Source organism: Spermophilus citellus, assembly GCF_964194105.1.
Source record: "Spermophilus citellus genome assembly, chromosome: 8".
In the NCBI taxonomy this organism is placed as follows: domain Eukaryota; kingdom Metazoa; phylum Chordata; class Mammalia; order Rodentia; family Sciuridae; genus Spermophilus; species Spermophilus citellus.
Window position 1 is genome coordinate 63,923,420 of NC_138189.1, and position 26,154 is coordinate 63,949,573.

A 26,154-nucleotide genomic window follows, 5' to 3' on the forward strand; every position below is an offset into this window, starting at 1 on the left:
TAATCTCAAAATCCACAAGCACTAAGTTTTTAAAGCAATAATCCTAAAATAAAAAAGCAATTCAGGATGTAGCATAAAGATAAGAAAGCAACTGATAGAACAGGCTAATGAGATGAGGCACATGTCCACGAAGCTAGCTCTGAGACCATGCATCTGGCTTTGAGGCTGTCTGTCTAGGGTTACTTTACCAGTGTGCTGTTAATTATTTAAGTGACAGAACAGGGGGAACCATCACCACATCTGTCACCCTCACACAGGAAAAACCTTCACTCATTGTTGGGCCAGATGTGTTTATTTGAAACATAGACTAACTAGCTATTTAATGGGTTTGAATCCTTAGCCAAAAGCTAATTAGGCAAACATATTAAGTATCAGTCACCTTACAAGGCTAAACTGTTTCAGTTTGTGTTGATTTTAATCCAATCTCACAAGAGTTTATCACCTACAAAAATGTCTGAAGAAAATACAAGACAAAGGGAAAGATCTAAATTACTTGCAGTATACTAAACAGGACAAGAAATGATGTTCCCAAATACCCAATACATGAACAAATAAAACCTTCCAAGATTGCCCCAGTGGTATCCTGTGCTTGATACCCACCCCCCAAAAAGTGGAAAAGTAATTCTTTTAGATGGATTTCTGTCCCAAAACATTCTTAGGTGAAATATTATATCATAAGCTAAACAAATGTTGATTTCTCATATCTGATATTTATTGTGCTGTATGTGATTTTTTAAAATTATATCTCCAGTGTATTTAGCCTCTTTACAAATCATTAAGGAATATCAGTAGCCTCTTTTGGCACTCTATTCAAAAGGAGACTGTCCCCCAAGGCAAATTCTAGGGAAAAAAAATTCAATGCCTGGGATAGAACAAGCATATTGCATTTTATAACTTCTTGGGAGAAGAAATTGAGCTGCCTTCCTTGAATATTCATTATTATTAAAATGAGAGTGTTCTGCTCTTTTAAATGGTATGTCCTACCTTCAAAACTAGAATTTTTATCATTTTTCTCCTACTTGATATAGGCTGTTTCCCCAGTAATCAAATGACCTCTTTTAGATATTTGTATTTATTGTAAACCAAAATATTTGAGAAAAAAATCATTCATCTTTCATCCAACTAAAGCTTGCTGATTCTACTCTGTGTCAGGTATCAGGTAAGGTGCTAGGGTAAAACAAGATCACTCTCTGAACAATAATCCAGACTTTAGGTTGTGGCCTTGTATAATTATTCGCTGCTCTCAGTAAAAGATCAGTATAAATTAATCCTAGAAAACTGTATCCTAATCACTACCCTAAACAATTATATCCACTGCTATTAGACTAGAAGACATCTGAACTATTTGTACTCACAAACAGATAAACTAAGTCTCTACTTAATTTTTTTGTAAATAGATGACTCAAATAAAAACCCTTCTTGCAAACTAAATATTCCTTTAAAACAGCTATCATTTTGGTTTACTGCCACTTGAAGAGATATGCGTATAGATCTTACCAGAAATAAGACACAAACTAAAGCACAAATTAATAAAAAAGTACAAATATTGCCTAGTTCTGGATGCACCATAATAATTATGGTCCAATTGCTCTTTAACTGTAATATTTATTAAATTGTATAATAAGCACTCAAAATCTTACTTTGGACATCTGTAACAGTGGATGTGTGTTAAATTAAATATCCTAAAATTCAAAATAATTGTTGTGGCTCTGATTATCTACAGACTCTGACAATAATTTTCAAGCCCATTCAGAAAAATATTTATAGAACCTTTTAGTCAATATTAGAAACAAGATAAAACAAGCATTAGCATTTTCAAGTATTAAAAGTACAGCAGAAGTACTAAAGAGTAGATAGTTTAGGGTTACTGTTTAATGCTCACTCTGTGCATTAAAAAGATACAATAAACTACTAATGCATACTTGTCATTATTTTATACAATCAGTTGCTATTTTTTTTTAATTAATGAAGTACTTACTCTCCAGCTTTATTCAGGATAGGTGCAGGACAAAGCATAGAATTAAGCTGCACACTTACTGGTTTTACACCTGAAAAATAAAATGTCATTGAATTAATAGTTTTCTGCATCTCACATAGTTTCATTAACAAAATAAAGAGTATTTCAAAATTAAGAGTTTAGGTGTGAATATGAGGGATAGTAGCATTAAAAACTAATGAAAGGAGAAAAGAGATTAGAAATGGAAAAAGATTATATACCTCATTGATACAGAGTTTTGATAACTCATAAATAGACTTTTACTTAGACTAAAAAATACAATTGTAACTCACATACAATTACAGATACTATAAAAAATTATCTTTCCTGCTTCACATATTAGATTTTTAAGAATGTGGTTTTTTGAAAGCAGAATTCAGAAAGATGGGGAAAGGAAAATAAATGTCTAGTGGAAAATGAATTTATTCCATAAGTTTAACAAAATAGCTACATTTAATATTTTACTAAGCAATGTGTTTAAACTGCCCTTGTAATTTTAATAATATATGAGAAAATGATCTGCACTAGAAATATTCAGAGAAGTTACATATTCAAATGGATCTTCTAGAATGTGAATGATGAAAATAAAATTTCAACTCCACCTTGTCTGATTGAGAATCAAATAAACTAAATCTTATGTAGATAAGTGAAAAATAAGTTTATAATATAATCATCTCAAATATACAAACAGAACATAAAGCTACCACTTATATACAAATAACTACAGAATTTATTGGATCCTATTATGAAGAGTTTGTTATGAGCACTGTTGTGCCTTACCAGAATCATGATATTAATAGGAAAGAGAGGAATTAATTATGGCATGTACCATACTGAGATCCTCACCACTTTAATTCAACAAACACTACTGAACAATTACTGTGTGTGTGGCCAAAGCCGTACTAATTAGTGTTTAACACTATCAGCTAAACAGCAAAATTGTGGATGAATCTTTCAAAAATAACTCTACCAGGGTTTAGAATTATAGAGTTACAGAGTCTGCCTCCCAACATAAATTTTTGGAAGACAATATAATCATCAATGAGGAAATACGTTTTCCTAGAGGCCAAAAACTGCTCAAAAAACTGAGATCCATTTAATACAGTAATCACTGACAAATGATGCTGGGTGAGCATTGGAGATAAAAATATCTATAAGGTGAAATATCTATCTTCAAGAAATTGACAAATTTATGGAAAGTTAGATAAAGAAAAAAAGTGACAAAAAATTTTTTAAAGGCATAGAGTAGTAGTCAGGTAACGAGATAATTACATTTTTAGGTAAGAGTGTCCAATGTCTAGGAAAAGAAGCAATTCAATCAGATGGTCTTGTGGTTAGTCCCTAGAGACTAGTGATGAAAACTGGGTTCAGATGTTAGCTCTGCTCATTATTGGTTATTTCACTATAGGTAAGTTATTTTAATCCTCATCTGAATAATGAGGCTACTTAGGACAGTGCCCAGCATTTACTGAATTATGAACATATTATCTATATTATTATAGAGATTTCATTTCTTTTCTGTCTGGTTAAAAACTATAGCATAGCTGATTTTAGTCTGAAGAAAAGAGGGAAACACTCAAAGTGCATGTGCTGTGCAGAAGTTAAAGTCACATTGTGATTTCTGAAGACCTACTCATGGTGTATGTCTCATTGACAGTGTAGGTACAGAGGACACTGCCATTCCGACTCCCCAACATGAAGCCTCTTCCATTCAGAACAATCTGAAATTCCTCTAGAAGTAAAAGGAAAAATGAACATTTTAATCATTGCTTTAAATTAAAGATTTTACTTTAAATAAATCAAGGTGCATAGATAAATTTCTTCATACCCTTCAGTTAACTTATAATAATGAAGACATAAAACCTTATCCTTCCAACTGCACTTTCTTTCTTTGGCCCTCTAGGTAAATCTACAGAAGACACTGCTCACCACCACTTAGGAATGTATTATTTTATTTTTCTAAATAAAGTATTTTCAAATAGTGACCAAAGTATTAGTATTAAATTATAACATTCATTCCCGAATACCAGACAAAATTTCCCCATCTGTATTCTTATAAAAATACAAGAAAGAAGCCTCCTTATTTTTCTCCACTTTTAGGTATTAAGGTTTGGATCTGTAGAGAAAACTAATTAATTGTTCATGTTCTATGGTTCTTAGAAAAGTCATGTGTACTATTTTCTTTAATCTGCCTCTCTCATACAGAGCTTTTCTTTAACAGCTTCTTTACCTCACTAATCCTGGTTTCATTTTCTATTGCTTACATATTTATAATTCCTCAGAAGTTATGTATTTTTAGGTTACTAATAATCTAGGCCAGGGACTATGAGTTGATTTAACTTCTTGTACCCTTTCTCTATAGCGGGAGCAGGAAATAAATGTTACAGCGTGAAAGACTATACTAAAAGAAAAGCTCAAAGACCAAATATATTGCTAGGCAATAAATGTTTGCTGATAGACTACAAGAAGGTGATTAACTATTTTAACATGACTAACTCTAATTAAAAAGGCACGATAAAATGTTAAAGGGTTTATCTGAGCAAACTACAATAAACTGCAATTCCAAGTCAGAAGTGGTTTGGGAACTTCATTAAAAGACCAAAAGGGGAAGTTTATATAGGCTGGACACAGAGCAAAGAAAACATCTGGTTGGTTGCAGTTATACAGTGCCTTATTTGGTCTATCCCAGTGGAAAGTCCCTACTTATATAATTATAAATTTGTTGGTTGCTTTTGACTGGTTGAGCCTAGCTTCTGTTTTTCATTAGTACATGCACTTACAAGAAAGAGCTCAAGTTAAGTCTTGCTTAAATTTGCAAATCAAGTTAAGTTTACTTGGGAGTCCTGTCTGTTTTAGGGATTCTTCAGGCTTCATCTCCATTTTAATTCACTTTACAGTCTCAGTCTTCCCAAATTTTTCTATCATAATCCAATGCACATATAGTTATTAAATATGGAAGCAAAATCTGCCAGATCATTCTTCATTCAGTGTGTTATGAAGAAATTTTACTGATAAGTTACAATGAGAAACAGGTATCTGGGCATACTGGCAAGTGTATATAATTCCAGCTACTTGGGAGCCTGAGGCAGGAGAATTGCAAAGTTGAGGCCAGCCTAGGCAACATAGTGAGGCCCTGTCTCAAAAAATTAATAAATAGATAAAGTACAGGTAAAACTTAAAATGTGACTCAGTAATAGTCTGGGCATTGTCAAATAAGGATTTAGTAGAATGTTTACTAATGGTAAATACTGGACCTGTCTCTGCTCAGTTTCTCCATTTGCAAATCATGGATTATAAAACTGTTAAAATTGTACTTAAGGGAATTAGGCAAAATTGTACATCCAAAGAACATTGAACCCAGCAAAAAGTAGGAGAGCAATAAAGAACAGTTATCATTTCAATATTACTTTTTCATTAATTTTCCTATGTTATCTCTAGGAATTTATTAATCTATAACCTTAGAAAAGATATACCTGCTTTGGGGAATTTGGATGCACTATTCATATCAAACATCTCAATGATCATTCATTAGGAATTCTAGAGATGCAGAGTTTAATTATGACCATGCCCAGTGAACTGGGAGGTTCTGTGGTAAATTACTTGATATATTTCTCAATCCCAGCACCAGCCTCAATATATTTCCTCTTCTAGAATCAGACCTTCTCCAGGCCAAAAAGACTGAGAGATGTGAAACCTGAGTGTGCTCAGAGTACCAGCTGATGAAACCACCTGCTTCCTTCCTTCCCCTCACAAGTCACTTCCTTATGTGCCTTGAGATGGCAGACACTGTACTTTGGCCAGGTCATCAAAGCAGAGAGCTCAAAGTCTACAGGGAGTGTTTGTATAATCAGATAAAAGAAAAGATTTCATATTTTATTTTATTTGCCATAGAAAAGGTCTCAACGTGAACTAAATATACAGAAGATTCTAAAAGCCTGTCACACAATATGCTCATTATTTAAAATAACACTCCAATCTTAAAAATTTGAATTTAAAATAGAAATATTTCAAGGAATTATTTAAAAATTCTTACACAAAAAAGATGCCAAAAAAGTTAATTTTGCCATTCTCTTCCAACAAGAGTTTCAAATCATATATTTTAGCTAGAAAAAAAATACAATTTCTTAACATGGTATTTTTAAATTCCAAACACTTACCCCCCACACAGACACTTGAGGGCCTCAATTCCAGGATTTCAGTACATGACTGAGCTAGTATCTAAAGAAGAAGAAAAGAAAACCAAACTGTAGAACTAAATAATAACATGCAGAGTGAATTATAAGATTACTAAGGATTTTGAGATCCTCTCCTTAATTCAATAGGTGAAAATCAATTAACTATTACATTCACAGCCACCAAAGCTCCTGGGAAACTTCTGCGTTGTCTCTCCAGGTATATTCTATAATCATGTATTGCAAGATCCTTATTTGATTAAAATAAAACCAGACGAGCACAAGTAAAGTAGGTGCTGCCTTTAATTTCCTTTTACCATAAAATCAATACTGATTCCCCATCAGGCAAAAACAAGATGGCAAATCACATCTCCTGCTTAATAATGTTGACATGTTTTCTATTTATAAGTTCAATGTAACATCAATAAATAAGCACTGCTTTATTTGACAGTAGCATTTCTAGTCCATTTCTCTAGCTCAATTCCGACGGGTGCTAATTCTCCTCATGTGCAACAAACATTACACTTGCAGAACACAGACTCCTTGTATGAGCCAGACATTGTTCTCAAAAACACAGGCTCTGTAAGGCTCTGAATTAAAGCATTCCCAAACCACTGGAATAGAATGGCTCTCTCAGCTTGTAGAAATAGAAACTACCATACAAGGCACAAGGCTACAACTGAAAAACAATGATGAAATAAGCTGCTCCTAATGGTCACCACAATCCTGCCTTTATTTTTAGAACCACTCTGCACTTCATTATCAAAGTCAGATGAATTCCAGATGATCTTTGAGTGGCATTCCTTTCTCGATGCAAGTTGAAGGCAGATGATGTGCAGTGGGTTTTAGCATTGCATGCTCATAACTAGAACAGGAAGGAAGGACTGCAGCAGGAAATGAAAATGCTTTCCGTGCTTTCATTAATAAGCAAATAAATACAGATTTTCAGCACCTAAAATCCACTGTTAAAGAATGGAATTCTCATTGCTGAAGATGCATCTCTGAGAAAGGAGCAACGTTTGTACATGTAATGATCACTTTGCGATCCAGGCCTTAGTGATAAGGAAACACACCTAAGTAAGTGTGTATATGTGAGAAATACATCCAACACGCTTGTGGATTCAAGATTTGAGGACTACTAAAGGTTAATGTGTTGTATAAAATTTCAATGCATTATTTGTACAATTCAATAATCAGAATATTCTCAATAGTTCAGTGAGCATTATAAATACTAACTTCGTAGAATTTTTTCATTTGGCAAGAGAGAAGGGGTAGAATAAAATAATAAAATAGAAAACATGTCAACATTATTAAGCAGGAGATGTGATTTGCCATCTTGTTTTTGCCTGATGGGGGGTCAGTATTGATTTTATGGTATCAGAAAATTAATAGGCAGCACCTACTTTACTCGTGCTCATCTGGTTTTATTTTAATCAAATAACGATCCTACAATACACAATTATAGAATATAATGTATATTATGTTTATGCCTCCCCTATGGGTTAGTTTTTGGTTAGCAGCAAGGCCGGATGCAGCATTAGGAGCTAGATGTGATGGCTCTGCCTACTGGCCTGTGAGATTACACGTTTGGCAGGAGATCAAAGGAGAGCCCACTGCTCTCCCTTCTCTGAAGCCCAACTCAAATGAAGTATCAGAATGGTGTTTCACTCTGCATAATCCAAGCATGTTCCAAATTAATTTGGATTGACTGGACCACTATTATAATGCGGTCAGGTTTCAGGGGTTCACCATAGGCCAAACTTCTATATTAGACAAGTGGCAGACAAGAACTGGCAAGTCTGTGGGGGATTGGAGAACCGTGCCTAAGTCACAGGCCCAGTTCTGAGAATTCCACTAATTACAAAGAATTTTCTTATCTTATTTCTCCATTGGATCACAATCAGGTCTTTATGATTACTGATTAATAACCAGAGAAAGTGATGTTACTGTCAAGGAACTATCCATAGCATAAAAAAAATAATAATCTGACAACATGAGATGGTCTGAGTTTTGTGAGAACCTTGACTGATTTCTTCTTTCTTAAAGATTTTAAAATATATAGAGAGCCATATTTGATAGAAATTTTCTATGTTCCTGAACAAGCTTACATAATGAACACATTCTATAATAACAAATGTGGGCATACAAGAAGCAAAAGCCATACTATTATGACATAAAAGTATACACAATTGATATACTATAGCTCTTTTGATCTGGCATTTAGGATAACATGGGTTTTCACTGCAAACACTTATAGTTGGGCTATATCTGAGATAAAAAAGTTAACAAGGAATAAATAAAGATATGGTAATGGAATCAAGATATTATTAAGGACCTATGGTATCCTTGAAGTTTATGCTCAACTTGGAAGAAATATGTAGAAGCCAGACCTCATGATCTGAAGATCAAGTATCCAGTTTAGAAAAACAAAACAAAGAAACAAACAAAAAACTATCTACAACCAACATAAGCCAAGACAGATTTAAAACTTCCTATTTTTTCCTGGTTTTTAAATGGCAATGGGAAGGACCCTATATGAAAACTTATTCCAGAAAAAAATAAATAAATACTTTCTTAATGAATAGTATTAGCACATATTTAAAAATCAGTCTGATATAAAATGTATAGAAAACATATGTTATAAATACCAACTGCTCAGTTAACATTTATTGAATTTGATTGAAAAGTAAGTGTGGAACTAGGAATAAAGTTCACGGGTGAAGTGTTTGCCTTGCATGCTCAATTAAGGTCCTTTTTTCCATCTAGTACCAGGAAGGAAGAAGAGAGAGAAAGATGTAAAGCTGTCTTAATAAAAAGTGTGAGCACTTTGACTATAAGAAAAACAAAATGGAATGTCTAACACTGAACAGTCAAGCATGTAAAAAACAAAAACAAAAACAAAAATGCAGAGCTTAATGAAGGGCTCCTTGAATTAATTGAACCACTTTTTCAATTACACACAATGAAAAGAAAACTGATTCTAATGATTTCAAATTTTGTTAATCCATAGTACCCATAAGGCATTGAACCAGATGCAAAAGCAGTAAACAAAACAGAAAAAGAAATAATATAAACAACATGAAAAAAGCATAAATTAAAGTTCTTTATTGTGTAAAAAAAGAAAAAAGAAAAAGAAAAAGGGGGGGGGGCTTGTCTTAGATAGGATAAATAAGAAGGGAGAAAGGTGGATCTACCTCCACCTTTGGGTGAATGGGCTCCAGGACCCAGAATGAGAATCAACCTGAGAGCACAGCTGAACAGAGACAGCCCCTAGCATCTTTTTGACATGACCATGAACCACATTACTGTTTATCTTGTGTTAAAAACAAATCTGTCTTTAACCAACACACTGCTTGGGAGAGCGCATTCACTCATCTGACTTCATAGTGACCCCAAAAATCTTTATTTCTGACACAGAAATCTCTCTTCTGAGCTGTCCATTCTCTATCCAACAACTCCTTTCAATAGTGAGCTGGATGTCACTCACTCAGAATTATTTATTGCATGTTTATGTGTCCAGCATCCGTTTTGGTGCTATGGCTGCAGTAGCAAAGGACATAGGTACCGTGTTTTCCATCCCTGCTTTCCATCTTGAGAATCAAGCCCAGAGCTTTGTACATTCTAGGCAAGCACTTTACACTGAATTACATCCCTAGCATTCACCATGTCTTTAGGGTACTCACAGTATATCGGGAAGAAAAACTGTAATCAAATAAACACCTTCATCATACTCATAAGGTGAAATCTCAAACCAAAAGAAAGACTTTGAAGTGATAATATACTTCAATAAGAAAAGAGGGAGCCGGGAATGTAGCTCGGAGCTAGAGTACATGCCAAGCATCTGCAAGGCCCTGGGTTTAGTCCCCAGCTCTGCAAACAAACAAACCTGACTGAATTTGCTGGACTCTAAAGCCTAAGTAGAGTGAACTGGGAGGATATGAGAAGAGCATTCCGGTGACAGCAAAAGGTGCAAACAAGCTGAGGTACCAAGGGAAGAAAGTGGAAGTTGAGGAACACAGGGCTTGCTAAGAGATGAAGCTAGAGAGATGCCCAGGAGCCAAGCCATGCCTTGTAAACCAGGCAAGCCTTTCAGTGTCTAGGAACACTACTGCTTGACTGCTTGACTGCTTGATGCTATGGAAGGTAGGGGTAGAACTGTGCTTTAGCTCAGAGGTAGAGCACTTGCCTAGCATGTGCAAAGTCCTGATTCAATCCCCAGAACCACAGACAAAAAATAAAAATTAAAAAAAAAAAAAAGGTGGGGGATAATGGTATTATATTCCATTGAATGGTTTCCTCTGTTATTTTTTAACATCAATTATAAATAATAAGGATTTTCCCCAAAACAGATTATTTCCTTACATATAAATACACATATACTACCCAAGCTTCTTCAAAATTTTTACAACTCTATGAAAATTCTAAATAGTCATCTAATACTAACTTTGGGTATACAACACTATCAACAAAGGATCATTACAGAAATATACCAACATCCTAGGTATGTCCTTAACAGATAGAAACTGCTTATTTTTAAGACATAGAGTGTATCAGAAAATATCAGCAAGGATAATAATGAAGTCTAAAAAAGCAAGCATTTCATTCTTCTGACTCATTTAGTAGCTATAAGCACTACAAGAGTGCATCCCAAGTCTAAAAGATTCCAAGTTTATCTCATAAGGAAAAATCACTGAGCAGCACTGGTTTTAAAGGTCCCAATAAAATTAAACTTTAGTAATTGGCCATCCATGTGCATAAAATAAGTAGCTATTACATTTGGAAAAGATGTTTCTCATATTTTTTCTTATATTTCTTTTAGCTCTTGATATTCAGACATGTGATTTATATTTTCTCTATGGCTGCCAAACTTCCCATCCAAATATATTTTTCTCTAAGAGGTAATACTTCAACTAAAAACAACTGTTAGCTACAAGCATGTGTTTTGGTTGAGTTCATCCTTTAAAAATGCCTGAAGCTGGGGCTGGGGATGTGGCTCAAGCGGTAGCGCGCTCGCCTGGCATGCGTGCGGCCTGGGTTCGATCCTCAGCACCACATACAAACAAAGATGTTGTGTCCGCCGAGAACTGAAAAAAAAATAAATATTAAAATTCTCTCTCTCTCTCTCTCTCCTCTCTCACTCTCTCTTTAAAAAAAAAAAATGCCTGAAGCTTCAAAATATGGTTGCTCAACACAGCATACAACACTCAGACCCACTTCTAAATAAGGATTCTCTCTTCCTTTGCAAGTAAGCAAGTAATAAAAGCACGAGTGACAAACTTCTAAACCAACTTTGCTCCAGGAAGTCTGGAGAAGAACTCTAAATGTAAGCAATTGTGTTTTACTCTTCTGAACTCAAAACAAAACACATGCTTAGTTCTAATTATAGTGTTGGTGAATATATGCCCATATTAAACAAACAAACAAAGCCAAATGACATTTAAGTTCCTCTGCATCTCACAACTGCAGTTCTTATAACAAATCACTTTAGCAGGTCCTCCTTTTTCACTACAACATGGACAATGCCAAAAATTGATTGTGATCTAAAATAACAGTTTATCTGTTGATACTTTTTCTTTTCATTTGGTTAATACATTGAAATACTCATTTAATGGTAGCTTAATGAATGAATAGGCTTTCTACAAAAAGTGCTTTGAAATTATGAGATAAAGTAAGAATAAATGCACTGTTTGTTTAGGATCCTAAAGAAATTCATAACATTTTTTTCCTGCAGTGTATATATTATTTCATATTACTCATAATTGCCCACTCTCTTGTTTTATTAACTAAAACACAAGCATTCTGGCAAGAATTCTGTCTATATTTGTTTCATTTCATTTTTCAGAAATCCAAATTAAATGGCGAATAAAATATTTTGACAAAAATAAAAGTTTAATCAGTTCTTCTATTAATTATAGAAGCATATATGCCTAAAATTTATAAAGTCAGAAAACTCTAGGGACCATGTCCATCTTTGTAGCCCAGCCAAAGGGTATTAAACCTAGTCAGTGCTCAATAAATGCCTTTGCAAGAAATTAGAAATCATCATCTTTGGGGGAAAAGTGAGAAATCATACATTTTCTCATTATAATTTATGCTTTATGGTACATTTGGTCATAAATTTTAACCATTTGTCTCTCCTTTCCATTTTTTCCTTGTCCTTCTATTCAACTGACTCTGCTTTCAAGATCTGCTGAGCTTCTATAAGGTTGTTGCCTTGTAGCACAACAGTTTATTGTTCACAAATAAAAATTTGGCATTTAATTAGGTCTACATAACATCAGTTTAGTTTTCTCACAAAATATCACAAAACTATAACAATTTATTCAAAGTGGATTTGATTTCCTTCAACTATAATTCCAACCAAATAAAAAAAAGAAAAGAATACTGTTATTAAATAATACTTTCATGCAAATGCAAATAGAGTATTGGACAATGAATGTCAAGACAAAATTATAAAAGATCAGTCAATAAAATGAACGATTTAAAGAAAATTGATCATTTTTATTTTTTAGATAAACGGAATCTAGAAGGAATGGGGTGTCCTAGAATATAGTGGAAAATATTTGAAATGTGTTTGAATGTTATGGTGAAATGTAATAGCTACTAATTTTTTTTTCCTACCCAGAACAATTTTATCCTCGGTCTTCCATGAACACTGCCTCCTCTATTGGAGAAGCTGTTCCTCACTCCAAGAGAGGCTATCAATCATGATGCTTTCCTCTATTTTTCTATCTTTTCTCCTTTGTCATTGGGTGGGAATATTACTCAAACCAATCCAGATAATGTTGACATGATTGGTGGAAGAATGAGCACATGGCACAACTGAGGTACTCACGGTGCTTATCTGGGACTTTAGATACTAATGCAATGAGTCAACAGCACTCACTTTTCAAAGGGCTTACTGACTGGGGACCATATAAGTCTGAAGCCTTTTGCAGTTTTCATTCTCTAGTACACCTCTAAATAGAAGAGAATCAAGCAAATAGAATCATAGTCAAAATTTACTAAGAGAAAAGATCCTATGAACATGGTTGCTTCCCTGGATCCAGCTATCCCTCAGGCAGTTTCCCTCCCTGGACTACCCAGTTGAAGAGGTCAGTCCCTTTCTTTCTTTAGTTTTATTTTCCTTAAACCGTAGTAACTGTGCTTCTGTGACTTGTAATTAAAAAAAAAAAAACTAATATAGTGGTAATGCTCAAATATTCCATAATTTTATTATAAAAAATTATTTTCAAAAATGTGCTTGGTTTTTATTTATTCATTCACTGATAAATATGAATTAAGCAATGGCTACTTACCCAATATTAGGAATTAGAGGGGTAAGAATATCAGGGATGGGGTAAATACAGTTCCAACCCTCATCTTATTAATCTGGAAGGTGTTATGATGATGTTTCCACATTTAGTACTAAAGATCCTTAGAAAAGAGAAGTTAGAATAATCTAATTTGAAGTGGGATCTTCATATTTTAGATTTTTTTTAACAAGAGTTCTGGAAATTGATTTCCAATTTTGATTAAGTATTATCAGTTTTGGTTTCTTTTCTTCCTGTGATACACCTTTACTTTGTTTTTGTTTTGTTTTGTTTTATCTTGGAAAAAGCTTTATTTTCATTTGGTTCAACGCTTGGGAAGGGCTCCGAGGAAGTTAAAAAGCTTCCCAGGACTGGAATGAATGGCTCAGGCCAAAGCCCTCATGCCAGGAGATGCAGAGGACACCTCAAGGGACGATGGGCCCCAGCTTCCTAATCCTATTGAGGATGAAGCTTCCAAAGACACATTCTCTGCCTGGTCCGTCACGCAGTGGAAGTTACTCAGGTGGTCGCCCATTTTCTGGAGGAGCTTCGCCTCCTCGTCCAGGAAGTGGTTCTCCAGGATGTCACAGCGATGGGAGTCTGTGCCGGCAGAAATGAAAGCACAAAGATCCAACCAAACAGGCACGGTTCAGGTTCTTCCCCAGCTGCACCACGGCTTCCAAGGTGTCTAGGTTTCACCCAGTCATCCTGAGAAGGCTTCTGCACCTCCTGGAAGGTGGAGCATCTTCAGAGACCCTTGAGCCCAGGTGCTTCTCCTGGGCTAACTCGCAGAAGCAGAGGCCCACACCCTCCAGAGCCACAAGTTCGGTGAGATAGCTGTCAGAGATGTAGGTGGGGAGGACCGCAGATGCAAATTGACCATGCAGGTGACCACAGCCTCCACCTTGCTGAAATAAGTGTAATAATTCTGACAAATCTGCGAAGTGGTGGTTGGCCCAAAATCAGGTGCTAACCACTTTAAAAAACAAACAGGAAATTGGCTGGTCCTGGAAGCAGAATGTGGGCAAGAAGATGGTCCCAGAGGTTGTGAATGGGGAGGAGATGGGAAGGCGATTGGAAGCTGGGAGAGAAGTCCCAGGTTCCTTCTAGGATGGCTCCTGCCACACACCGCTGTAGCAAGAGACGGATCTCCCAACCTCCAAGCCTGCTGCTGTGACTGTATCTTTACAGTTGCTCAGGCTTTAGGTTTTTCATGAAACTATGATTTTATCAAGAGAGGTTTCCATAACTAAGCAGTCAACAATTTTAGCCTGCTAAAATCACTTAAGCTAAGTATTTATTAGGTACCCTCTTCTATGAAAATGATTTGCCAGTAGAGAAAAGGAGGTTGGAGTAATTCTCATTCCATATAACATAGTTTTAGACACCTTTCTTAGTGCTTTTCAAACAAAACCATAACAAAAACAATGGACTTCACTGAGAAAAACAATTATATCCAAATGTTAAAGGGAGCTTATATTTCTAACACTGTGAATGAAGTTATTTTTTGAAATATACATTGCACATTTTCCCTTAAAAAAAACACATCTAATACATTGCTATTTAAATGTCCTACATGTGATCATTCTCTTCCTGTTCGTGCTTGTATACTTTCCCATTATGAACTTAGAAACTCTGGCATTAACTGCCTTCCCTTAGAATCTAGTGTACTTAATTCTCTTGGACCAGGGTTGTTTATAAAGCCAGCTTCACAACAGATTCATCTCTTTCTTTTTAATATTTTCTGAGGGACTCTTATTAAAAGCAAAAATTGTGAAGGTAATTCCATGTAGTGAAACATCCCATGGTCCTGCTTTTAGAAAATAAAAGAGAAGGAGTCTCCTCAGAGCATTTTGATTTTTACTCTTTCCATATTATTCACCCATCTGTGGATTTTTTTTAACGTTTTCTTTCATAGCACTACAGTATAAAACACTGAACTAGATCCCATGGGGTATCCACATGTTAGTCTGACCTTTACTAGTGCAAATAAAATTTTATTCTATATTTATATATTATATATTTAAAATGTAAGTCCTGCAATTATCTTCCCAAGAAATCAAAAGGACTTTAAGAAAACATAGATAATTCTGAAGAGAAAAACAGAAAATTCTGTGTTTGTGTTTGTGGGCAAAGGGAGGGGAGAAAGGACAAGAGATGGCGCAATGACTTCTAACCTTGATAGTTCACTGGTTCTCCAATTACCTACATCCCCCACTGGGATTTTTTTTTCTCAAGCTCAATTTGACTTCTCTCTCTGCCCACTGACCTCTTCCATTTTGCCAGTGACATCCCTGCCCCCTCTGTAAAAATAGCTTTCACTCTAGTTATTCACAGGCACACAATGCTCTTACATTTGACTCCCTGCTCTGTCTCTTTAATCCTATAATCCAGTGCACTCTCAGGTTTTAATTTTTAATGCTTCCCCAAATTTATTGTTTTATTTTCAGTGTCACTGCCATCATAATAATCATTAACAAAAACTAATAAGTGTCAGCTAATATTTGCCATGTGCCTGAGCCTGGTTCAGCATGAGACAGAGATTTTTTATACATGCAGGTTCAGCCCCACCCTGTTCCTGACATATTTTTGATATGGGCAGAGAGTTTATTAAGTATTTCCATAATTAGCTCTTTGACCTAGTTTCCTTTTTGAAAGACCTGGAATCCCAGTGCCTAGGATAAGCTCTCAGGAACTATAATTTACTGGGAATACTGTTTCCCCTTTAACAACAGGGTTTCTACACTGAATTCTAACTAGCACACACTGCCTCCCCCATGAACTGTGGATCTTTTTTGAATATGAGGTCCTACAATTATACATAACTTTGTTATAGGAATACTGAATCATGTTCCCCTGATTGATGGGGTCCTGATCCCATAGCCTAAGGACACTGGGTACCTACACCATCTAGAAAGCCTTGTTATGACCCACCCTCTGAAACTGAGCATCTTACATTCTACCATCATATCCTTTTATACCCATGACATTGATCATATAGATTGCTGGCCATCTCTCCCAGTGGATTGTCCTACAGAAGGACCAATAGCCCCAGGTTACATGATCCTGGCTTCCTGCCATTCTTAGCTTCCTACCAAATATTTTAAAGTCCAGCTCTTCTTATCTAGGTCATTCTTAATCATTATTTCATTCAATTAAAATAATTTAATTAAAATAATTTAATTAAAATCAGTGAAATAGAACTCATTATTCCCATTTGCTGAGAATTTTAGAACTCAGGAAGTACATTGTAGGACCTATTCCATGTCACAGGGCTATGCAGTGACAGAGATTCATACCCAGAGCTTCTTATTTCCAACCTCATATTATGTGCACATGAGGTTATTATCTTTTTCTGTGTTTTATAAGGACAAATGCAAGAGATTTATAACTATAGGATGCAAACCATCCCATACATTATTATAAGAATATTCTTCCTAAATCCTCATGGACATCATATAAATCCCAGGCTCTTGTCTTCCATGTTTTCCTGATTATTTTTAAAATGAGTGCTAATTCCCCATTCAAAGATGTGAAGGTCTCTGTAATCTGAGTCCAGACTACCTGTCGACATGTATCCTTCAAACCCCTCAGCACAGGTTGTTCTTGAAGTTCCTTTTTTTAAATTATATCTACTCCAATTAGTAAAGTCCAGTTCAAATCCCATGAAAAGGTTTCTATAACTTTATGTAACCAAACCAATCCTCTTTACGTCAATTTACATGCCACATTGACATTTAACACAATTCCATTCTAAGATGGTTTTTTATCCCATGGGGTGACTCACTAAAATTTCCCTCCTCTAAATCCCCATATTACCTAATAAATTTTGCAGGGGATATTCCAAACATCTCATCATCACTATTTTAAACCCTGGTGCAGTCTTTTCCTCATGCTCTTTCTTCCTGTTCTGTTCTTAGTTTTTCTCTTTATATCAAAGCAGACATTTGGCATTTGTTTTTTAGGGCTTTGGCTAGCTTCGCTTAGCATAATCTGCTCTAATGCCATCCATTTCCCCGCAAATTCTATGATTTTGTCATTTCTTAGTGCTGCATAATACTCCATTGTGTATAGATGCCACATTTTTTTTATCCATTCGAATGGGGGGAGAGAAACGGAGAGAGAAGGGAAAGCATATGGAAATGGTAGGAGACCTTCAAGGATACATAAAATTATAAGAGGTTATGAGGGGCAAGGGGGAGGGAAAAAAAAAAAAAAGGGAGAGAATTGAACAACAGCAGGGGAGGTAGAGAGGGAAGATGGGAGGGGAGGGGAGGGGAGGGGGGATAGTAGGGGATAGGAAAGGTAGCAGAATACAACAGTCACTAATATGGCATTATGTAAAAATGCGAATATGTAACAGATGTGATTCTGCAATCTGTATTTGGGGTGAAAATGGGAGTTCAAAGCACAATTTGAGTCTAATGTATGAAAGATGATATATCATGAACTATGTAATGCGATAAATAATCAATAAAAAAAAAAAAACCCTGGTGCAGTATAGTTTGACTTATTTAAGTATGTGTTCTTTCTTCCATGCCTAACACAGTGCCTTAAGTAAAAGGAGGGTTTATTAATTTATTAATTTATTAAATGAGTTCAATGAAAAAACTAAGTTGAGCAAAGAAGGGAGAAATAAAATATATATTCTTAATAGTATCTACTTCAGATGGTAATGAATTATAAACCTTCATAGAGCTAGTTATAATAAAAAATTATACCAATATTCCAAAGAATGTTACATATCATGTCTGCCTGAAGAGCAATCTAAAAATGTTGAAACAGTACACTTTCTAAAAAATTAAAATAGAATGCTTAAATGATTTTTTGAATCAATTAAATTTTAAAAAAGATATTAAATTGTTAATATGCAGCATATTCATAACAAAGGTCTTTTTCAGTCTCTTGATTTTTAAGTTGTGAAAGAACTACTACAGTGTTTATTCCTTTTAACTGCATTGAAGAAAGTCTTCAAAACTGAAACTACTGTCTTTGCTGATTAAAAATTAATTCTTGACACACAATATCTTAACAATATATGACGTCTTGGTCTTTAAGGGCACAAGTCCATCCAAGTCACTGGATTTGGGGGGATCAGAACAAAAAACAAAGAAAACTTGTATGAATTTTTTTCAAAGATCAACTTCAAGTAAGTTAACATTCTGACAGTAAAGGAGATCAGATGTATTTAAATAATATCCAGCAGGAAAGAGATTTTGTCCATGAATTTAGCTAATATTCTGCCTTCATAGTGACATCTGAAAAACCTAAGTTTTATGATTTTTTTCCATTTGTTTAGCTTTATGTAAATATATTTCATAGTACAATTTTGTCTATTATCTTGGTAAGTCATAAAGAATAAAGGGATATCTTCTTTTCTTTGTCCTTATCCTGTGATAAATGTGCTATATTATTCTAAATATCAAATAAATATTTTTAAATAATATGTGAGTATAAAATATAATTCAAATTTAGGCAGAATTCCACTTTTTTATATTATTAAAGGTGAACCAATCTCTTCTCTTGAAAAGAGATTAAGTATTTGAATTGCTTCAAATTTCTACATAGTGGATGAAAATCCCAAGGTTTCACAACACTAATTAAAAAAAATATATCAACCATTGCTGAGATCTAGGTTGGTTATAAAAGTTATAATGACTCCTTTTTCCACCTGCCACCTTTGCCAGGTATTGCCAGCAATTTCCCCAGAGGCAGGCTGTCCTATGGACAAGGTATTCCTCTTTGGGGGACAAAATAGCTAGTGTTTAACTATGTTAACATGAAACTTTGTTGGCAGTGTACCTAGAATAATGCAAATCTTTCTAGTTTCCTGCTAATTATTTTAGCACAACTTATTCAAGCTAATGTCTATCAAGAACTTCAATCCAGCAGGACTGTATTATACTTAGAAATTACCTTCTGAAGTTTCCTCAATACAAACAGAAAAACACAATTTAACAAATAAGCATTTTGTTTATTTTTATTTTTTATTTGGTACTGGGGATTGAACACAGGAGTGCTTAATCAGTCACTGAGCCACATCCCCAGCCTTTGTTATTTTTATTTTGGGATGGGATCTAGCTAAATTGCTTAGGGCCTCCCTAAATTGTTGAGGATGCCTTTGAACTCACAATCCTCCTGCCTTGGCCTCCAGAGCTGCTGGGATTACAGGCTTGCACCTCCTTGCCCAGCACAAATAGACAAAAAAAAGAAAATTATTTCCTCTGGTAGTCAACTATTAATTTCTTAAAGGGAAAAATCTATAGTTATAACCCATAAAAGTAGGGTTTGGAAAAGCTAGTCAGTCATCTGGAGAATTCTAAATTAAACCTTTTATGTAGAGAAAAAAAGATTTCAAAGGGAATAACCCAGAGAAATCTTTTTTCTTTCCCAGTATACTTATAAAAATAACTGCAAATCCTCAAGTACAATAAAATTCTATTAAACATACAACCCACTGACCTTTTTGTTGAGGGGGTCAAATTATCCTCCCTTTTTGCATTATCTCTTTTCCTGCATTTATATTGCTTCTGTTGGTATTTATCCTGAATGCAACTATGAAATTATTTACTAATTTTTTCTACAAACCAAACATAATATTATATAAATAAACTCCTAAACTAACTATATCTCTGTTCCATTCTGCATTTACATTTGGTTTGTCCACTGACATGAGATTGAACCAAATTCTGTTTCCTCTAAAAAGGTCCATTTATTTAAAAAAAAATACATGCTACTAAAACAAAAACCAATAAATCTCTGTGTTTCTAAAAAACATGATCTTTGAAGAGAAATTTTAAATGCCAGAACCAAATGTTAGACACTTTTTTTTTCTTTTACAAATGCCTAAAGATTAAAGGAAAAGCTTTTGCTTAGAGAATATATATTATTCACTTCCATTTTAGGATGGTGTTTACCAAAATATCATAAATACTTAATAGCAACTATCCCTAGTGCTTCTAGCAAAAGGCAGTAAAACGAAACATAAACCTCAGCTGTGAAAACCCAGGAGCTTCGTGGTGCATTTCATCACTCCCTTCCCATACGCTGTCGAGGAGAGCCCGGATCCTAACCACCACCAGAGCAGCTCAACTGAATCCCAAACAGAAATATTATGTGCTCTAGGGAGACGATTCATCATTTAAATGGAAAGAACAACAACTGCAGTCAAATACTCAGCCGCTGGTTCAAGATGCCTGACATACAGCTAAGAAATGCCATAGTTGGAAGGCAAAGTAATCACACATTCCAATACAAATTTTTCATTTTACATTTGTCCTATAAAGTCTATGTAAAAGAGAGAAAGAAAGAAACCTCCAGATAGCAACTCCATGCTTAAAAATGGTAGAAGTATCTAAAACAGAGATCACAGGCTGGGGTTCTCAGAGCCCAACCATGCAAGAATTAGTGTCAAATCTCACTTGCAAACAAATCCAGATTTTTAGAATTACACTGTGGAAGAGCAAGCAAATCTCTTTCTTATGCTCTTTCTTCTCCATAATGGCCACCTGCACTAGACACTAAGATTATTTCTATTAGTTTAAAATGTATGTACAATGATCAGTCCCTTCCTGCCCATCTCCCTCCAGAGATAGACTCACAGAATTGATGATTCCTTTAAGAGCCTGAAATCCACCTTTGACAGGGAAAACTTGTTCCTTGGAATCAGCAATTCTTTCAAGCTTTAGAAAAAAAGAGAAAAGCTTACTTAAGAGATGGTTGAGACAGACAATTCTTTATAAACTTATGTTAAACTTACATGTAAATTTAAGTTTTAGTTACGTATGTCTGAAAAGTTACTCTGCAGGATTCATTCACCAGTGTGGCCTGTAAACTGAAGGTGATAAGATTTGTGTTCCTCCAAATGTATCACCATAGAATAACTGAGGTCAGTCTTAGCCCCATGACACAGCCTCAAGTTGCAATTTTGCAACAACACAGACTTCTAACAGCTGTTAATGGCAGAAGACTCAGGAATCTAAGCTATACTCAAGCAAGAATTTGAACGTAAAATGATTTTGTGAGGAAAAAAAAATGTGGTACCTAAACCTTCAAAAAAAAAAAACTCCATGGGAAAAATTTATTTTTTAATAAAAATTATTAAAGATTTTCAAATGGACTTTCCAAATTCCTGCACCCCTAAGAGTCAAAATTTAAATCAAAATAATAATTATAAATAAGACTAATAATCTTGTCATTTTAATTGAAGGGATATTCACATAATTTTAGTACAAATGTTTGTCTTGTATTACTTCCTCCAACCAAATAAATGTTCAAATACTTATTTATTTAGAGTTTTGTTTTAAGTAACAAAACCTATCAAAATTCTGACATTATGAAGGCAGCACTCAAGACATAAACCATTTTATAAAAAACCTTTGTAAGAAGTCATTAGTGAAAAGAATTTGTTCCCCTATCCTTAAGACATTATGGGATTTAAATTTTGCAGAACTGTCTTAACTCACCTGAGCTTGTTCAAAATCAAGGACACCAACGCAATAAACATTAGCACCAAGTGACCTGGATATCTTTGCCTAAGGAGGAAAAAAAGGAGGAATAGAGAGGAGGGGAAAGAGGGACGGGGAGAGACAGAGAGAGATACAGAGTTACTCAATATCCATCTACACATGCAGAAACACACAGCCAGGCACAGCAGTAGAGTGTAAAGAACAGTTTCAGTTCAATACTCACCTCTTTCTCCGCATATGATGGCACCAGACCGTCCAACTTACCATCTGTCAGAGCAATTATGATACTGGAGGTTTTTGAGCCTCCTGCTTTCTGAATTTGTTCATTCGCCTGAAAATGAAGAATAATTATCCAACTCACATTTTAATTTTAACTTTTAACCAGCATGTTCCATCAAGCTAAATTTGTAAGTCTGACAAAGTAAAAATATTACTGACTAGCGCATAAAGGAGGATATTGTAACTATTTTATTTGAAATATATACATATTCACATTAAAGAGTAGTTAGTATTGGGTTTAAATGACAAAGGTTTTTAGTTATAGGTGAATAATCTGAATTATGACCACAAAAGAAAATGGAAAATTCCTTAATAGAAAAAATGCATACAAACTTTTCTTATCACTACAGTAAATAATGCTTTCTACCAGATTCATCTCTAGAATAACTAAAAGCATTTTAAAGATAAGTATGTAACAGTTTTTTGAGCCTTGCTAGATAATTGTATTTCATTACAGAATAAGAAAGCATTCTCTTCCATACTTTCAAGTGTGAAGTGACTTACTAGCTTTAGTCCTTCATGGATGTATGTCTCTCCCACAGGACTAACACTTTTTAAATCTTCCAAACCTTTATTGATTTTGTCTCTGGAAAAAAATGTATTATAATATTAAACAATGCAAAAATGAGCAAACGCCACAATAAATACTTCTTGAATAAGATGAAAGTATTGCAACTAGGCTTCTACAGTAAGAAGTAGAGGAATGGACATGGGCTTTGCAAACAGAGAGCACTTCATGCTGTCATTTCAGTAAGTACTTAATAATTTTCATTTTTTAACCATGAAAAGTTAAAGTACTAAAAATATCCTGAAAATATCTAAGTATATCTTGGGCATTTTGAGCTAAGAACAGATATCTTCAATCATGTTTGTTTTATTAAATGCTAAGGAGTAAAACATGCTTTCTATTACCCACAAAAATACAAGGATTAAATAGTTCAACTTCAGTGGAAAAAAATATTTCTGAAACACTCACCCCACTTCCCTGAAAGTGGGGAAACCTCTTTATTATCTGAAAATTCCTAAAGCACATTACTTAGCCCTTACATATGGAAATTAACATTTTTCTACTTCAATGTCCCAGTCTTAAGTCTCATAATTTATTAGCTTTTCTGGCATCTTTTTGCACATTCAGATACCAACACATTCTCTTGGATACAATAAGTATGTAATATATACTTGTTGAATGAATGAATGAATGAATGGGAAGGTAATGGATTCTTGAGAGAGGCAATATGAATGAAAAAGATGAAAAAACAAAGAATAACCTTTTTATTCATGACTAATTCACTGTCTCAATGGAGTATGTCGAAACAAGTATGACTACAATATTATTAAGAACTATCTCATATACATGAGTAAAAGAAAACCCAATTTGGGTTTTTTTCAAATATAAATTTTAAACTCCTTTAAAAACAGATAAAACCACAAGAAGAGATAAATAAATGATGATGTAAAAACTATCCAAACTAAATTTAAAACTTCTTTTTCAAGTTTAAATTCAAAAGATCAGAAGAGCACTTACGATACCATTCTAAGAATTTTAGTTTTCCAATAGAAGCAAGAAAAAAAGAATTCCTTTTAAATTCTTTAATTGGTATACCCAATTTCATCTCATTAAATATAATATGAATAGTTTTCACTTTACTGAGGATGATACAGAGGGAGATTAATATAAAACAAAATTATTTTATCATCAAAGAATGACTGGAGTCAAGGAATGGAACTACTATATAACCCAGCTTTATCACTCCTCAGTATTTATCCTAAAGAATTAAAGTCACCACACTATAGCAATACATGCAAACCCATGTTTACAGCAACACAATCCACAATAGCAAAATTATAGAACTAGCCACGGTATCCATCAACAGATGAATGTATGAAGAAAATGTGGTATTTATACACAATAGAGTTCTATTCAGTCATAAAGAAAAATGAAATTATGTCATTTGTAAGAAAATGAATGGAACTTGAGACTATTATGTTGAGTAAAATAAGCCAAACTTAGAGGTCAGGGTCATGTGTTTTCTCTCATATGTGGAAGTTAGAGAGGCAGGGTAAAAATCAAAGGGAGATCCTTTGAATAAAGGAACCAGGGGGAGGGAGAAGGGAAGGGATACGGGAAACACTGGGGAATGATACTGGCCAAATTATATTGTTATATTGCATGCATGTATGAGTATGTAACAATAAATCCCTCCATTATGTACAATTATAATGCACCAATAAAAAAATATGGGAAAAAAGAATGACTGGAGTCAGACACACAAATGGTCTCTTTAAAACATTGTACTTTAAAATAATTTAACTAATTGCATTAATTAAAATTAATTTAATGTTTTCACTTTTCAGCTAGAAAAAGAGTTTACAATGTTCCATCCCCATGTCTTTTATTTATGATGTATTTTTCTGCTTTCCACACATTACTTATTATAATGTTTTTTGTAAAGTCCATGCTCAATAAATTTTTCAATCAACCACTGAAAAAAATTAGTGATTCCACAGATAATAGAGTAAACTGCATAATGGATAAGCTTGTTTTATCTAAATATTTATGTTTGGTATATATGGAAACAACTCGAAACTGATTTTGTCTAAATGCAGATAAATACCAAATATTTGGTGCTTCCCAGAAATAAGTGGCAGTGTGTCCTCAAGCATTGATGTTTGCTGCCAAAAGGGAAATGAAAAAGACAACTGAAATACAAGTTTACACAAACAGAATGTACATGGTGAAAATAGCCTTCTCCATTCAGTTCAGATCAGCTCAAGATTGTAAGGACCAGCATAAGACTCTTGAGAGGGTAGAACTTGCTGAATATGGTCTTCAGAGACTTTTGGATAGGTAGACTACACTGCAGTGGTCTAGGACTCTTAATCTCGTTAACTAGAGAAAAGCAAATTGATGTAATAGTTTAAAACAAAACTCATCCATCCACATTATAATGTTAAAGAAGACTCCAAAGAAGAGCAAAGAAAAAATAAAGGAGGAGGAAGAGGGAGGAGGGAGAATGGGGAAAGGAAGGAAGGGGGAGAAGGAGGGGAAAGGAAGGAAGGGGGAGAAGGAGGGGAAAGGAAGGAAGGGGGAGAAGGAGGGGAAAGGAAGAAGTGGTTATGTTACAAAGATAAGATCAAGTTCAGCATCATCTTAGAAGATCTGCTTCACTAAGTTTTGCTTTAACGTTAGGTCTTCACCCTCCAGGGATAGCAATATTGAAACTACTTCAGTATTTGTTGTGAAACTGTTGTCAAGGATGCTGCTATCATGATGTGTAACTGTCCCCTATGAGGACTCACAGCAGAAGCTTCTTTGTCACCCCTCAGTAATTGCTGCACACTTCCTCCTTTCTGCTATTTACAGCTATGTAAATGTTTCTCTTGCCCTGACTACAGGAAAGCCCACAGTGAGTTTCTTATTCACAAAATTCTAAGTTCTAATAGTTATCAAATTGCTTCAGCTTTTTTTCCAAGAACTTTTCTTTTAATAATTAATTAATTTTCTGTATATTATTGCTCTATGCAGCATCAAATGCTTTTTGTAAACAGGTAGAATTTAAACAAATAAAATCTTTTTAAGTTGAGAATTAGAGAACCAAACTCTATAATCCACTGGAGAAGGAGGGAGTTGCAGGGGAGTGAGAGAGGGAGGGCAACCACACAACGCCTGGTTTTTCATTCGTGAAACTTTCAGCTTTGTATCTCTCAAATTTCTCTGCTGAGATGGAGGGGAGGGGAGGTGAGAGATGGGGAGGTAAGGGTCCTCAGAATATTCTAATGTATAGCAAGAATTAAGAACCTCTGATGTGCTAGTGTGGTGCCGCATGCCTGTAATCCCAGCAACTTGGAAGGCTGAGGCAGGAGGATCTCAATTTTGAGACCAGCCTCAGTTACTTAGAAAGACCCTGCCTCAAAAAAAGGGGGAGGGGGGTAGTGGCTGGAGATGT

The 26,154-nt window shown here is 34.7% G+C and overlaps 1 protein-coding gene across 1 annotated transcript in view; it reads right to left on the reverse strand.

The window, feature by feature from the left end:
- Positions 1–26,154, reverse strand: part of ANTXR2 (ANTXR cell adhesion molecule 2) — a 132,266-nt gene that overhangs the window by 93,171 nt on the left and 12,941 nt on the right. The window contains exons 4-10 of the mRNA XM_081304724.1: positions 22,712–22,793; positions 22,152–22,259; positions 21,926–21,994; positions 21,062–21,142; positions 6,154–6,214; positions 3,630–3,728; positions 1,979–2,048 (exon numbers count right to left, since the gene is read on the reverse strand). Of these exons, the coding sequence (XP_081160850.1) occupies positions 1,979–2,048; positions 3,630–3,728; positions 6,154–6,214; positions 21,062–21,142; positions 21,926–21,994; positions 22,152–22,259; positions 22,712–22,793 (570 nt within the window). The remainder of the gene's footprint in view (positions 1–1,978; positions 2,049–3,629; positions 3,729–6,153; positions 6,215–21,061; positions 21,143–21,925; positions 21,995–22,151; positions 22,260–22,711; positions 22,794–26,154) is intronic.